The 15,659-nt window shown below is 40.9% G+C and overlaps 1 protein-coding gene across 1 annotated transcript in view; it reads left to right on the top strand.

Moving 5' to 3' along the window:
- Nucleotides 1-13,836, top strand: part of CLMP (CXADR like cell adhesion molecule) — a 133,973-nt gene extending 120,137 nt beyond the window's left edge. The window contains exons 4-7 of the mRNA XM_075546734.1: nucleotides 2,267-2,434; nucleotides 4,712-4,834; nucleotides 12,334-12,475; nucleotides 13,012-13,836. Coding sequence (XP_075402849.1) covers nucleotides 2,267-2,434; nucleotides 4,712-4,834; nucleotides 12,334-12,475; nucleotides 13,012-13,306 — 728 coding nt within the window. The 3' untranslated portion in view covers nucleotides 13,307-13,836. The remainder of the gene's footprint in view (nucleotides 1-2,266; nucleotides 2,435-4,711; nucleotides 4,835-12,333; nucleotides 12,476-13,011) is intronic.
- The last annotated feature ends 1,823 nt before the right edge of the window (nucleotides 13,837-15,659 follow it).

Here is a 15,659-nt window from a genome sequence, read left to right as displayed (position 1 = left end):
GCAACCTTACAGGACAGTGTGGAACTGGCCCTGTGTGTTTATATCCTGTAACTCTTTACAGGAATAGAAAGTCCTATCTTTCCCCAGGTCCCTAGGAGAGATAGCCAAATCCATCGTGCTGGATCAAAACTTTTTGTTCAGTACTTTGTAATAAACATAGTTCAGTTCCCTGAGAAGGAGTATGTTCTATATTTTAGCCATAATCAAAGAAGAAAAAATCATCATGATTTTCTATAATAACCCACCACAAAATTAAATATCATCTAACACTTGAATGGTATCTTTAATTTAAATATCTCAGATATGATTGAAACAGCAAAAGCTACTAAAAAACAAAAACAGTTGTCATTAAGTTGATCTAACTCATGGTGGTAACCCCATGTATGTCAGAGTAGAATTATAAGGGATTTTAAAAAAACTTTTTACAGTGAATTGAGTAATGATTTCCACAACATATCATGTTTTATATTCAATAATTCATATATTTTGTCTCCTCTCACTCATTGCAATACCCTCCATGTAACATCATTGACCACATCCTTCTCAAGCTGTTTCCATTCCTTCTTTCCCAAACCTTGTGAACTGTGTCCTTTTGAACTCACATGGTTAATTACTCTAAGGTGTATATTATTATTGTTCCCTTTATAGGCCTAATGTATATCTATAAATTGAGCCCACTATTACAATGGACCATAGTTTCAGGGGTTCCACCATCCTCTACCTGACGAGTAAGGTCATCTTCTATGATTCTGAGTTTTGTTCCACATTTTCCTCCCAGTCTATCCAGAACCTTTTAATAGGTTCCCCTTCAAAGCAGTTGATCGTGATAGCCAGTGACCATGTCATCTTCTGGCCTCTGGCTTATGGAGATAGATATGTGTGGACCACTTTATGTGGCCCATTAGTCACTAAACAAGTTCTTTTCATGTGTCCTTGATTTCCATCTCTTAGTGCTCCTGGACAGGAAGACAAAAAGAGACCAGTACTTTTCCACTGACCACTAAAAAGCTTTTGCAATCCCAGTGCCAAAATAGGATGCAGAACATTGTAGTTGTGACCTGTGACATGCCAGATGACCTTAGTGTCCCCCAGACTATAAGCCCAAGCCCCCAGGTGCAGGGAGTCATTCCTTCAGTGTTGGATTCTGGCTAAGAAGTTTTCATAACTTTATCTCTGTATGTACCCCCACAGTCATGGATAATTTGTAGCAAAAGTAAGCTACACATGTACAAATATCTTCAGTCAAACTTAAATATATTTGTGGGTGTCCTCCACTCTCTGTCCACGCCATAAGGTTTCCAGTGACTGATGTTTTGGAATTAGATCAGTAGGCCTGGCTTCTACTGGCCAGACTCAAATCTTCCATATTTAAGTTTGTAGCTGAGTATGTTAATCGTTTGCTCCAGCCAGCAATTCCAAAAGCCATTAAATTCTATTCAATTTTTAAAAATTTAATGAACTTTTGCCCTAATTTTCTTACTTTTTGGCTTTCAAATTTGCTCATTTTGCATCTTTTCATGTGATTCTCCCCTATATTTGTCCTTTTTCATTTCCTGCTTGGCGAGATTTGGCTTTCTGTTCTAGGATCTTTTTTCGCTCTTTGTCCAGCTTGAGTCTCGTGATAACCACCTTGCTGGGGTGAATGCCCACATAGAGAGTTGTGCTGTTAGCTTTATCTCACTGCACCCACTCAGTGTAGATGACATATTTCGTCCCATAAACCCGGACCACTTTGCCAATCTTCTGGCCTTTGAAGTGTCCTCTCACAACCTGAACTTCATCATCCTGGTGGATGGGCATGGACTGAACATTGCATTTTGGTTTTAGTTCCTTGGAAAGAAGGGGGAGACATAACCTTCTGGCGAATGTGGGAATGTGCATCGAAATGCCTTTTCCAGTTTTTGTCTGGTCTGAAGTCAAACGGGGATTGAACTTCGGCAACGGCCCTCAAAGGGAAAGCTACCCTAATCTTCTGTTTCCATATCCACACTCAACATTCCTAAAATTTTCAATTAAATAATAATGTCTCTTCTTTGAGAAATACTGAGGGAAACAAATTGAAAACGTTGGTAGCAGCTGAAATTGGATGGATGTCATTTCTGGGGTTATATGAAGCGTGGCTAGGAAGCCAAAGACTATGATACCCATTCCCAAAAACTGACTATTGGATGGCTGGGCAAGCAATTCAACAGACGATCGTTCTTTTTTTCTTTTTTTGAGTCTGATATTCAGTCATTGTCCTTCTTTGTGTATGTGTGTGTACCAGTGAAACCATCCAAGCCCAAGTGCGAGTTGGAAGGAGAGTTGACAGAAGGCAGTGATGTGATTTTGCAGTGTGCGTCATCCTCTGGCACCCAGCCCATTGTGTATTACTGGCAGCGGATTCGTGAGAAAGAGGGTGAGGATGAACACTTACCCCCCAAATCTAGGACTGGTAAGTCATTTTCTACCAACCCGTTGAGCTACCAGAATAGTGCTATGCCAATACATTCTACATCTGGTTTTGTTAGCAAGTCACTATGTGGCCTTGAATTTATAAAAGGGCTTCAAAAAGTTCATGTCAAAATTCTATTATCTGTCAATTCCATTTTCCATGAATTTAAAAAAATCCTTTTATTGAGTGCTCTTAAAATATCATAACATTCCATAGTTCAATCACATCAAGCAGTAATGTACAATTGCTACCACAATCAGTTTAAAACCTTTTTTTTTCTTCTTGAACTCCTTGATATCAACTTCCCTTTATCCCCTTTCTGTGAAAATTTTGAAGTCCCCTCCCTCCTATTGAACTTCTTTGACCCATAAACTGGAAAACAAAATCCTCCCCATTTTTTTTCAAATGATATGTAAAATTGGTACAGGAGATTAGAAAGAAAAATATCCCCAGGGGACATGGGAGAAGAGGGGGCAGGGTAGGAGGGGGGAGCAGGGAGCCAATAAACTCAGAGATAAAGGAACAACAAGAGATCTAAAATTGATAGCAAGGAGGGCAAATGTATAATGCCTGGTGGGGTTTGATCAAGTGCAATGTATCCGAGAGGAATCACTGAGCGCCAAATGGAGGGTGAGCATGACAGTGGGACAGGAGGAAGGTGAAAGGAAATAGAGGAGAGAAGTGGGAGGCAAAAACTATTTATAGAGGTATAGCTATAGGCATGTGTATATATAAATATATTAATTTATAGTGAAAGGGATAGAGGCTAATACTTTTTATAAGTATTACAATAGCAGATGGACTTTGGGCCTCTACTCAAGGCTTCCCTAAACACAAGAATACTTTGTTCTAATAACCTGGCACTCTTTGATACTCATCTTCCTGACACAATCATTGAAGACAAAATGGGTGCATAAATAAATATGAAGAAAGAAGATGGTACCTGGCTATCAAAAGATATAGTGTCTGGGGTCTTAAAGACTTGAAGTTAAACAAGCAGCCATCTAGCAGGGAAGCCAATAAGCCCACATGGATGAAGCATACCAGCTTCATGAGGTGTCGATGGGATCAGGTATCAAAAAATCCAAAACAAACAATTACATCAATGGGAAAGAGGAAGGTTGGAGTGCAGACCCAAACAAAGCCCATCTGTAGACAACTGAACATTTTCCCATAGAAGGGCTACAAGGAAGGGACAATTCACCCATGGGGCAGTGTAGCACTAACTAAACACATATCAACAACATCATTGCTCTAGTTCCTGAATGCTTCTCTCCCCCCCCCCCCCCACTACCATGACCCAGTACCTTACAAGTACAGTTCAGAGCTCTCAACACATGGAATGCAGGACAGATAAAACCTTCAGGAGCAGTAGTGGGAGTAGCGATATCATGAGGGTAGGGAATTAGTAGGGGGATGGGGCAAAGGGGAAAAAGGGGGAACCCATCACAAGGTTAGATATATAGGCTCCCCCTCATCCTGTTGCCCCCGCACCTGAGGGAGACAAATAACAGACATGTGGGTAAAGGGAGACAATGTACAGTGTAAGACATGAAATAGCAAAAATAATATATATATATATCAAGGATTCATAAGGGTGGGAGAGTTGGGGAGGGAGGGAAAAAAAGAAGAGCTGACACCAAGGGCTCAAGTAGAAAGAAAATGGTTTAGAAATGTTGATGGCAACATATTTACAAGTGTATTTAATACAATTGAATGATGGATTGTTATAAATCTGTAAGAGCCTCCCCAATAAAATGATTAATTAAAAAGAAAAATATATCTACTCCTCAATTATAAACAATTTCATTATGTGACATTACACATTTTCAATAATAAAAGAACATTTTTTACTGTTTTACTATCATCTTGCCTATTAATGATATCTGACAGTAGTGAACTCGAGGTATGAGGTGGTGATGCTTAAGACTGTGGCAAGTTTGGGCCATGATTTTCAGTGGTCTGGCAGTTATATAATGAGACAGTCACAGTAATTTTATAATCTGATGTGGTCATCCTCCATTTTTTCATAACACTGATTTTCAAATAGTGACCTGGTCTTTGGAACTTAACCATGGTGATGAGTGAGTGTACATGAGCAGTACTTTCAAAATATTTTCTAGTGTTTGAGGATACACTATAACATTTGAAAAGATTCCTAAAATAAATTTTCCTGTCCTTTTTGCCATACTAAATTGTATTTACTTAACTTGGGTTATTCATGCAACAAATAGAGACTCTGCTACAATGGGATTTATAATCTTTCTGCTTTTGTAGACTACAACAACCCTGGCCATGTGCTGCTGCAGAACCTCACCATGTCCTCCTCTGGGCTCTACCAGTGCACAGCAGGCAACGAGGCTGGGAAGGAAAGCTGTGTGGTCCGAGTGACTGTACAGTGTAAGTATCCAAAGACAATGCTGGGAAGGAAAACTTTTGTTTGTCTTTTGCACTATGATTGTGTCTTTCCCTTTTAACCACGGATAAGGTCACAATCTTTAGTTCTAGGTCAGTGGTTCTCAACCTTCTTAATGTTGTGACCCTTTAATACAATTCCTCATGTAGCAACGACACCCCCCCAACCATAAGATTATTTCCGTTGTTACTTCATAACTGTAATTTTCCTACTGTTATGAATTGGGTCACCCTGTGAAAGGCTCATTCAACCCCCAAGGGGGTTGTGACCCACAGGTTGAGAACTGCTGCCCTACAGGGTTTCTGGGACCATAAATCTTTATGGTAGTAGACAGCCTCATCTGTCTGCCAAGGAGTGGCTGGTGAGTTTGAATCACTAAATCACTAACCTTACAGTTAACAAACCAACACTTACCCAACAGCACTGCTAGTAGCTATTGTTACTTCTATCAATTTGTTAACTTTGGACTTCTGAACCAAAGTCCATATACTCAAGCCATGCTAAGCAGAATTTATTTAGTACAATAAATAGTATGCTAGCTTCACAATCTAAGATTGGATCTGACAAAAAGGAAGACATAAAGGAGAATAAACTGCACATGTAAACTTCGTTATCTACTACTGTGTAACATTACTGCAAAACTCTACAACTGAAAACAGCATTTTTATCAGCTCATCATTTCCATTGGTCAGAGGTTGGGGAGTGACTCTGAGTTTGGGCTCAGTGTCTTTCATGAGGTTGTAATAAGGTGTCAACTGGTGCTGCAGTCATAGCAAGACTTCCCTGGTACCCAAGGATAGACTGAGATGCTCACTACGTGCCTGTGGGTTCCCCATCACCTGGGCTTCTGTATAAGGCTCTTCACAAAGCAGCTGGCTGCCTACCAAGCAAACAATCTTTTTTTAAAAAATAATTTTAGCAGGGGCTCACACAACTCTTATCATGCTCCATATATCCATCCATTGTGTCAAGCACATTTGTACATTTCCATCATCGTTTTCAAACATTTTCTTTCTACTTGAGCCCTTGGTATCAGCTCATTTTTCCTGTCCCCTCTCCTCCCTCCCTCATACACCCTTGATGATTCATAAATTATTAGTTTTTCATGTCTCACACTAACTGATGTCTCCCTTCACCCACTTTTCTGTTGTCTGCCCCCAGGGAGGGGTTGTATGTATATTCTTGTGATCATTTCCCCTTTCCCCTCACCTTTTCCTTACTCTCCTGGTACCGCTACTCTCATTATTGGTCCTAAGTGGTTTATTTGTCCTGAATTCCCTGTGTTTCCAGCTCTTAGCTGTACCAGTATACATCCTCTAGTCTAGTTGGATTTGTAAGGTAAAATTGGGATCATGATAGTGGAGAGAGGAAGCATTAAAGAACTAGAGGAAAGTTGAATGTTTCATCAGTGTATACCGCACCCTGAACTGGCTCGTCTCCTCCTCAGGACCCTTCTGTAAGGGGGTGTCTAGCTGCCAACAGATGGGCTTTGGGTCTCCATTCTGCACTCCCCCGCATTCACAATGGTAATAATTCTTTGTTCTTTGATGCCTGATACCTGATCCCTTTGACACCTCATGATCACACAGGCTGATGTGCTTCTTCCATGTGGGCTTTGTTGCTTCTGAGCTAGATGGCTGCTTGTTTATCTTCAAGCCTTTAAGACCCCAGACACTATCTTTTGATAGCTAGGCACCATCAGCTTTCGTAACACTGGCTTATGCACCCACTTTGTCTTCAGTGATCATGTCAGGAAGGTGAGCATCATGGAGTGCCAGGTTAATAGAACCAAGTGTTCTTGCATTGAGGGAATACTTGAGTATGCACATGCCTGTATTTAGACCTCTATAAGTGTTATTTGCCTCCTAGTTCATCCCTCGATTTCCTTTTACTTTCCTCTTGTCTCACTTTCATGTTCAGCCTTTATTTGGGTTTCAGTAATTCCTCTCGGTTACATGGCCCTTAAGCAAGACCTACCGGGCCTCCTATACCCTCCTCACCATCGATTTAAAATCACTTGCTGTTCCCTTGTCCCTGGGTTTGTTAACAACCACTTCCTTTCCCCACCTCCCCCTCTTCCATGTCCTCCTGGGACCTGTGGTCCGGTTTTCTCCTCCAGATTGTTTATCCTTCCTAGCTTATCTAGATATACCTGCAGAGCTAAAAATACAAACAAAAAACAAGACAGAGAAAAAGAACAAAAGAAAACAAAAACCAATGACAAAAAAAGCCTATAAATAGTTCAAGGTCTGTTTGTTGATCTTTAGGAGTATTTTCCAGTGGAGTCTGATGGGGTGCCACACCCTGGTCCCAAAGTCTATTTTGGGTATTCCCTGGGGACTTCATTGCTCTGATTCCCTTGCTGTTCTGTTGCACACCCTTAGTGTTCCACCTCAGTGTGGTGGGGTCAGATCATGTGAAATTCCCACACTGTGTTTCCAGTGTTTGTCCCCTGAAGCACTATGGGTCAGTGTGAACATTATGTCTCGTAGTGAGACTGGCCCAATGGTCTTCTCTGTGCATTGGCTGCTCAGAGGAGGAATATCATCCTCAGTGCTTGGTGGTCCAGGATGTATTCCACTCTCTCTTACTTCCCCTTCATTTGCTCCTGTCCCAGGGAGCAATCTAAAGAGAGAGCAACCAGCAGGAAACTGTAATGTTTCAAGTAACCAGTCTCCGGTGGGATCTCCCATCACTTCTGCCTTACACGGTTAATGATTAAGTCCAAGCTACAGTCAAAGGGAGGGGGAATGACTCCCATAATAACAAATCATTTGTGAATGTACTTTTTAAATTACCACATGTGTAAGGAGCCCCGGTGGCAAAGTGAGTAATGTGTTGGTAGGCTAGCCAAAAGGCCAATATTTCAAGCCCTCTCCTCCGAAGAAAGGGGAGGCATTCGGCTCCTGTAAAGAATTACAGTCTCCTAACCCTACAAGCTGTTCTATTCTGTACCATAGGGTCGCTATGAATTGGAATTGACTCCATGGTGTGTTTGTTTTCTTGATGTGTGTAGTTTAATCATGACAATATATAAACACATATAAGGAATTCTTTCAAATCAGTGAGAAAACAACTACACCAAAAGGGTCACAAGTATTAGTTTTCAGAAAGATAAAATCTTCACTTTCTAATTAATTGAGGTCTCCCTCATTGGTAACATGCTAAAATTGGTTCAAAGAACACTTGAGAAGTTATTTATTGTTAACGATTGAATTATGTAATAAAAAATGTATCGTCAATCCTATCTTCTATTCCTGTGGTTAAGGAGTACAGGTGACATAGTGGGTTACATGTTGGGGCTGCTAAATGAAAGATTAGCAGTTTGAGCCCACCAGCCACTGGTTGGGAGAAAGATGTGGCTGGTCACAAGATTTGTACTCTCAGAAACCCAAGGGTCATTTCTTTCCTGTCCCATGGTCACTGTGAGTCAGACTCAGCAGTGGATAGGTATCCTTGTAGTTATAATCCCATTTGGGTGTTTTAGGGGGAAAAATTTAAAGAGAAATTTATTAAGTTTTAATAGAGGCAAAGATAACCCAAAGACATAGACACAGCATCCGGATGAAGGAGGCCAGTAGCATGTGGTCATAAAGGCATCCAAGGATTCAGTCAGGAAACTAGTTAAATAAGACACAGAACAGAGGCAACGCACAAATTCATGATTGGTGGCAGACCAATACATCAGTTACAGTGCATCTACAGAAGCAGGAAGAGGACCATGATTTGGACATATGTACTGTTAGAAGAGCTTACAAGACAAGACTGATACATACAGGCACACCTTAGAATAATCAACCACTTGATAATCCAAAGAGGAACTTACCCAATGGTAAGGTTTAGAAGGGTTTGGAAGAAAGGAGGAATGGAAAAGAGAGGGAGGAAGTGTATGCGTATGTGGGAGTGCAGGGGAGGGTGGGGATGGGGGGATGGAAAAAAATCTTGACCCAAGGCCTTCTAGGCAGTCAGGCTCAACTGACTCGTGACTGTTTGAGCCCTAGTACTGTCTATCAAGGACCCACTTAGCCAAGCCCCTGAGACTGCCCCTCCCCCAGGTTGGCTGGAGAGTTGGCATAGGTAATAAACTCTCTAATGTCCTCTATATGAAGGCAAAATTATCTACATCCTTGGTTAATGAATGATCAGAAGGAATTCCTTGGTTAATTAATAATCAGAAGGCATTCATTGGAGGCTTAATCTATATGGGGTGGAGGTTTAATCTGAAAACCAGGGTACTCAGAATTTAAGCTCTAATATAGAACCTTAAATAAATAGAATTGTGTTATTCCGGGTTGACTAGAGAAACAAATTCATAAACACTCATATGTGTAAAGGTGAAGCTGAGGCATAGGGAGACAGACAAAGTATAGGGCAAAGGAGAGTAGAAACAGAAATAGCTTTATTAGGGGAAGCTCCTAGAAGAGGTTCCATGACCTAGGCCAACAGGTCAGGGAAGTCTTGCTCAGCAGCTCGGAGCCTGGGTTTTTAAAGGGGTGGTGAGGAATGTATGACAATTATGGCAAGTAGTATATGGGATCTGGACACTCCTCTTGGCTTTCTTCCAACCGGAACATCTGGTTTCACTGGTTATCTTCTCTGGCGCCTTCCTGCTGCTGACCTTTGGGATGTGCAGGGAAGCATGTGCAGGGCCTGGACCTGCTTCAGCTTAGTCCAAACAGAGTTGCCTAGTTCAGACCCGGACCAAACAATATGCGTGTAAGAAAGAGCTGTATATTGAGAAAACATCTCAGCCCAGTCCAGATCAAGTCAGAAATTAGCCCATATGTCCGATACTAGTTCATAAATTCCTCTTTAGACTCACATGCAATGATGCCAAATCATACAGATCATAGGCCATATATCAAAGGTCTTCTGGTCCAGTGGCTGTGGAATCATCTCAAGGCTGCATGGGTCTCCATGTGCCTCTTCCAGCTGTTTGAGTGTCTCAACAGCAGGAAAGTGAAGGAAGAGAGCCTGGGTCTGGCCTCCAGAGAGCTCTTTATCTCCTTTATGCCTCCAAATGAAGTCATTAAGCTACGACCGACCTCATTGACAGGCTAGACTCCACCCCTTGGCTCAGTTGACAGATTATGTAACTGCCACAAAAATCATATCCCATTTAGTGCCTGTTTCCTTTTTTTTAGGTTGTATTAGCACTTCATCCATATGTCATACAATTTAATACTTCAATCATATCAAGGAGAGTTGTACAATTGTCACCATACTCAATTCTAGAATACTTTCTCTTTTTTTTAATTAAATAATTTTATTGGGGGCTCCTTAGAGCTCTTATCACAGTCGATACATTAATGCCTGACTTTTTCAATCCACTGTTTTTGAGATTATTTTTATATAATGTGGTTATCATTTGTTTACTCCCATTCCATTTTACTTGAGGTGACAAAGTATATTTCTTTTTATCCAGCAATTCTTCCATGAATTTATCCTTTAGAAATATTCCCATAAGTGTGAATTCATATGGATGTTCCCTAATACATTGTTCCTATCAAACAGAAAACCACCCAAATTCTATTAATTAACAATCCAGCTATATTATGTGCGTGTGGTGGGGAAGAGGCTTTAGAGAAAACAGCATTCCCTAATAGAAATTGCTGAAATAAAACCAACTCCAGCCCTTTCAGGCTTGAAACAAAATCTTAACAAAATATTCCAAATCCACTTTCTTCAATAAATTGTGATGTCATTTATATAATAAATGACTTGGCATATTAAGAGATCATTTAGTTTCTACAAAGAAAATATGATAAGGATAAATAAATTCTGGGCTCAAGTAGAAAGCAAATGATTTGAGGATGAGGGAAACAAATGTAAAAAGTGCTTGACACAATGGATTTATGTATGGATTGTGATAAGAGTTGTACAAGCCCCCAATAAAATGATTGATAAAAACACCAAAAAACAATAAATTCTGGTGACTCTACTCCAAGTCTAAGCTATATTCATATACCTGTGTTTACCTCCATTATTTCCACCATCATCGCTAATCTTTACTACTATTATAGTTTCTTGCCTGGCCTCCTTATACATAATCCATTTTGGATCATTTTATACTTTCATTGTTCAGGGACTACTTGTTATGGCCTACAAGGTCCTCTGTTGAGTTGGTCCCTTCCTGTTTCTGTGACCTCATCTCCACACACTCTCCCTTGCTCATTACACCCTCAACTTATCCACATTCATCACACTTGCCATTGCCATCTGCCAGGAATGCTCAGTCCCAGTATCTTAAAACAGACTGTCTTTTACATCACAAATAGCACTGCCTCAGAATCCTGATCATATACCCTCTCTTAAAATGTCATTCATCTCCATTGACCTTCACGGAACTTACCATTCTCTAAAATTACCTTATTTTATTGAAGTGCTTATTAGCTGCTTCCACCTTTGTGTAGTATAAACTCAACAAAACAGGAATCTTGCCTTTTCTTCACCAATGTCTGGAATTACACCTAGCTGGGGTAGTGTCCTAGGGAAAAATCATCACCAAGTTTTAATAATGAAGAAAAATAAAATTTTATTCTGTATAGTCAGAAAAGAGAAGAGTGAGGTGGGAAGCAACTGATAGTCCTCAAAGCCTAGGCCTACACTTTATCAAGAGTCAGTAGAGCTCTCAATAGATTAACAAAACTGTAACTTCTGCAGAGGTTTTTGTTTAAAGTTTTGTGATAAGGATAGCAAAACGTGGAGCCCAGGATTGGGGAGGACAAAGGTGATACTGTATTTGCATGCCTTATCCCTGAGGGCCACTCCCTTAAGTCTACCCTTATTATTCCTGTATATTCCCGCTTCCTCTATTTTGTTCCTGCTCCTCCCTGCCTTCCCAGAATGGCAGGGAGATTGCTCAGGGCTAGAATCTCTTTATGATGTCACCTTGGCAGTTGGGTGGTAAGAAAGTGAATGTGGGTACTCAAGAGCACATTAGTACAATTTCAAGGTTTAGGATGAAACTGGGCCTCTGTCAGAGGTGCCTTTGGTTTTAGGCACTAATACAGAAGACACCCAATAACTATTTTGCGTATGTAGGAAAGGTGTGCACTGATATGCACATTGTATTTACCTTGACTTCTGAATGAGTAATCCCACATGGAGTCCAACATTGCAGTTTATATTTTTATTCTAGAGGTGGGAGATGGGCAAGCAGGAAGCTGGCAGAAGCAGAGGACAGACCAAAGGTTATCCCATAACAGTCAACAAACCTTTGATGATGACATACTCTCTCCCAGCCTCAAGTCTATCATCTGAGCAAACCCTGACTTGTTCACTAAAATCAGGGCCTATTGCTGGCGAAGTATGTGATCCATTAATCAGAACCTCAAGAAATCATACACAAAGAGAGGGTAATAGGGCATTATTATGGAAGATGGACAAAAAAACCCACCACTTATCCAGTCCTGAGTTTACGGTTTTTAAGCTTGTATATTTCCCAGTTTGTTTGATCTTGTTTTTCTTTCTGAGAAAACAGATGTACAAAGCATCGGCATGGTTGCAGGAGCTGTGACAGGCGTGGTGGCTGGAGCCCTGCTGATTTCCCTCTTGGTGTGGCTGCTAATCCGAAGGAAAGACAAAGAGAGATATGAGGAGGAAGACAGACCTAATGAAATTCGGTAAGCCTCCTCCCAAGTCCCCGCCTATACTAGACTCACTCCTCAGAGCCAACTCCACAGTCATCAGCAAACATGAAAATAAATATCCTGTTTCCTCTTGACTTTGAATGAATCCAGTTATTCTGGGAGATAGGGAGTACCAGCCCAGTTTCAGGTTTACCTTGATTTATATTGTGAAACAGCGACTTCAAAATCAACTCTACATTATTAATTTTATGGGATATACAATTTTACAAACAGGCACAACCTGTGGATCATGAAAACGTTTATGTAGACACATCTCAAACCAGGGATAGTGCTGTCTATAGGCCCCATCTCAAAGGAGCATGGGTACCTTCTCAATGGAACAGATAAGGTTGGTCTCTGACCTAACAAAATATACATAAAGTCTCAAGGAATGAGGAAGTAGCTCTTTGCTTTATTTGAGGCTTCAGCTAGAGGAATTTATTGGGGCACTTCAGGAGAAAGTAGCTACAATGAAAGCTGTTACATTCCTGCCAGTATTCAATGTGATTGTTCTTATCTTTCCTGTTCAGAGAAGATGCTGAAGCTCCTAAAGCTCGCCTGGTGAAACCTAGCTCCTCTTCCTCAGGCTCCAGGAGCTCGCGCTCTGGCTCTTCCTCGACTCGCTCCACAGCAAATAGTGCCTCCCGCAGTCAGCAGACACTTTCAACTGAAGCAGCACCCCAATCAAGGCGGGCCACCCAAGCACACAGTCTAGAGCGGCCGGAGAGGAGATGTTCTGGACAAAAGAAAGCCCACCATGTTACGGTGACCAAAGCAGAAACCACATCCAACACGATCCCCAGTCATAGCAGAGCCTTCAATTAGAGTGGACTCACTCCGTGCTATCCTCTGAGTTAGTCATAGGACTCTTCTGGTCATTGGAGCTCAGTCATAAGCCACACAACCCTTCAGACCAGATACAAGGTCATTTAAATAGCAGTGAATATTGCATGAGATGGATTCAAATGAGCACTCTTCTGTGGCAACAAACAAGCCAAAGGATGTGTGTGAGCCATCACCTCCAAAAAGGCATTTCAGTGTGCCTTCAGAGCAGAACTGGGGACAAGCCTTCTATTGTGCCAACGTGTTGACGAGAACACATTGGTCAGAGGGTTGGAAAATGGGAAGTGAACGTAGTTAAAACTTCTTACCTGGAATCAATGCTTGTATGATGCTTTAATTCACTATTGTCAAGAAGAAATGAGGTGTTTGTAAGTTTTCTATGCATTTCTGCAAATCTACTGGAATATTCAGATAGTCAAGCAGAACCCACAGCCTTGCAGTACACCTATATGCACCATGTACTGGGCTTACTGCTTCTGAGAAACTCCATAAACAAAACCATGTCTCTTTTATTCTGACTTGATTTTGTGTGCCACAAGATTTGAAAATTAATTTCAAAGGAAGTTGAAATGGTGGGGGATGGAAAAGTTGAATGTTCCTATCTGCATTAAATGCTGAGAACGGAAAAAGGAAGCCTAGATGTATGAGACAAGTGTGTGAAAAACTTTCCATCTTAATGATGTTCAGAGGATCGCTGAAAAATATCACACATATATTCTGGAACAATTGCGGATTTTCCCTCAAGTATGATGTCTACAAGGACAAGTGCTGGAGATGTCTGGAAAAAGAAAACATTCCACACATGCCATTTACCAATGTCCTTAGAAAGAGTATTCTAGAGCTCCAAGGTATCTTTCAGGAATGCTGAAAGATCACTGATAAACCATTAGAGCCTCTTCCTTGTAAGAGAAGGTGAAACCAGAATTTCAAGAGACTGGAATAGAAAGGGAGACCAATTTCTCTTAATGTGTCAAAGGAGTGGCATAAAGTTTGGCATTACACCACACTTTGAGCTTACTCTAGTTTTTTTGTTACTCTAGTTTTTTCATTCAAGGAAAGCGATGTGAATCTGGCACTTCTAAAGGCTCTAGCCTTAAATTACCCAAAAGACCCAGGATTACCAATATTTCATAAAGGTTTTGAAAATATAATCATCCTCCTGAAAGGCTGAGATATTTTTAAAGTCTTCAAGTCTAGCTCTGATCTAGAAGGGAACAAACATTAAGAGTAGAGTTGTTTGTAAGACAACTTGTGGGTGGCAAACGTGGACTGAGCTGGTGCTTATTAACACTAGTTGTCAGCATCTTGGAAAAAAATAGCAAAGATGATTCACTAGTATAGCTATACAGAGAGCTGATTCATAGAGCCAAAAGGTGTCTGAAAAATAAACAGCCTCAAATACAATAACTTGCCTTTTTAGTAGTTTTGACCACCTTGCTACCTATGGCATGTACAAAGCAAACAAACAAACAAAAAGCCAAAACCCATTACTATTGCCTCAGTTCTTACTCACAGTGACCCCATGTGACACAGGAGAACTGTGCCATAAGATCTTCAAGGCTGTGCATCCTTTTCGAAGCATGCTGTCCCATCCCTTCCCCTCCTCGCTGCCGCCCCCCTCCTGCCCCAGTGGCTGGTGGATTTGAACCACTAGCTTTTCACTTAATATTCAAGTACTTAAATCACACCACCACTGGGGCTCCCCCATGTTATGATGATGGGCCTGAACCAGCTCATCAAATGACTCTTGCTCAAATGTCAACTGATAACCTCAGGAGAACAGGATATTGCTTACGATTAAAAGGAAAGTAGGCCAGAGGGAAGAATGCTGAAAATGGTGACAAATGCAGTGCTTTTGAAATGGGTATCAGATGCTAAAGGAATAAAGCTAAACTGGGACTTTTGTCTTGTCTCATTCTTTCAATTTTCACAGCAGTACCCCCACATAGTACAAATGTATTTCCATTGAAGGTCCCTTAAAAACAGGGTTTTATTCTGGGTTGAAAGTTTTAATTGGAGTGTTATTTTCCTCCAAAAATGGTGGGGAATAAGAGCCATTCGGGAAGTAACAAATAATGTTATTACTATTAGTTTTATTTTAGATGGCTAGCACATTTGGAAAGGGTCTTTTAACAACACTGCCTCATTTTAAGATGTCGAACCTTTTACTCGAATCGTGTGGTGTCTGAGCACATACTAATTCTGCTATGTCATTCTGAGAATGTTTCTTCTAACGTATGTGAGCCAAAATGAAGTGCAGTATAGCAGCGGAGGCATCACTAGCAGTTGGCTCTTGCCAGTACTTACCACCAATGAACATAAGGGTTCCCACTTT

This window comes from Tenrec ecaudatus, chromosome 4 (genome assembly GCF_050624435.1).
Source record: "Tenrec ecaudatus isolate mTenEca1 chromosome 4, mTenEca1.hap1, whole genome shotgun sequence".
Classification (NCBI taxonomy): Eukaryota; Metazoa; Chordata; class Mammalia; order Afrosoricida; family Tenrecidae; genus Tenrec; species Tenrec ecaudatus.
Note: the sequence above shows the minus strand (reverse complement) of the source record. Positions and strands in the feature narration are given on the sequence as shown.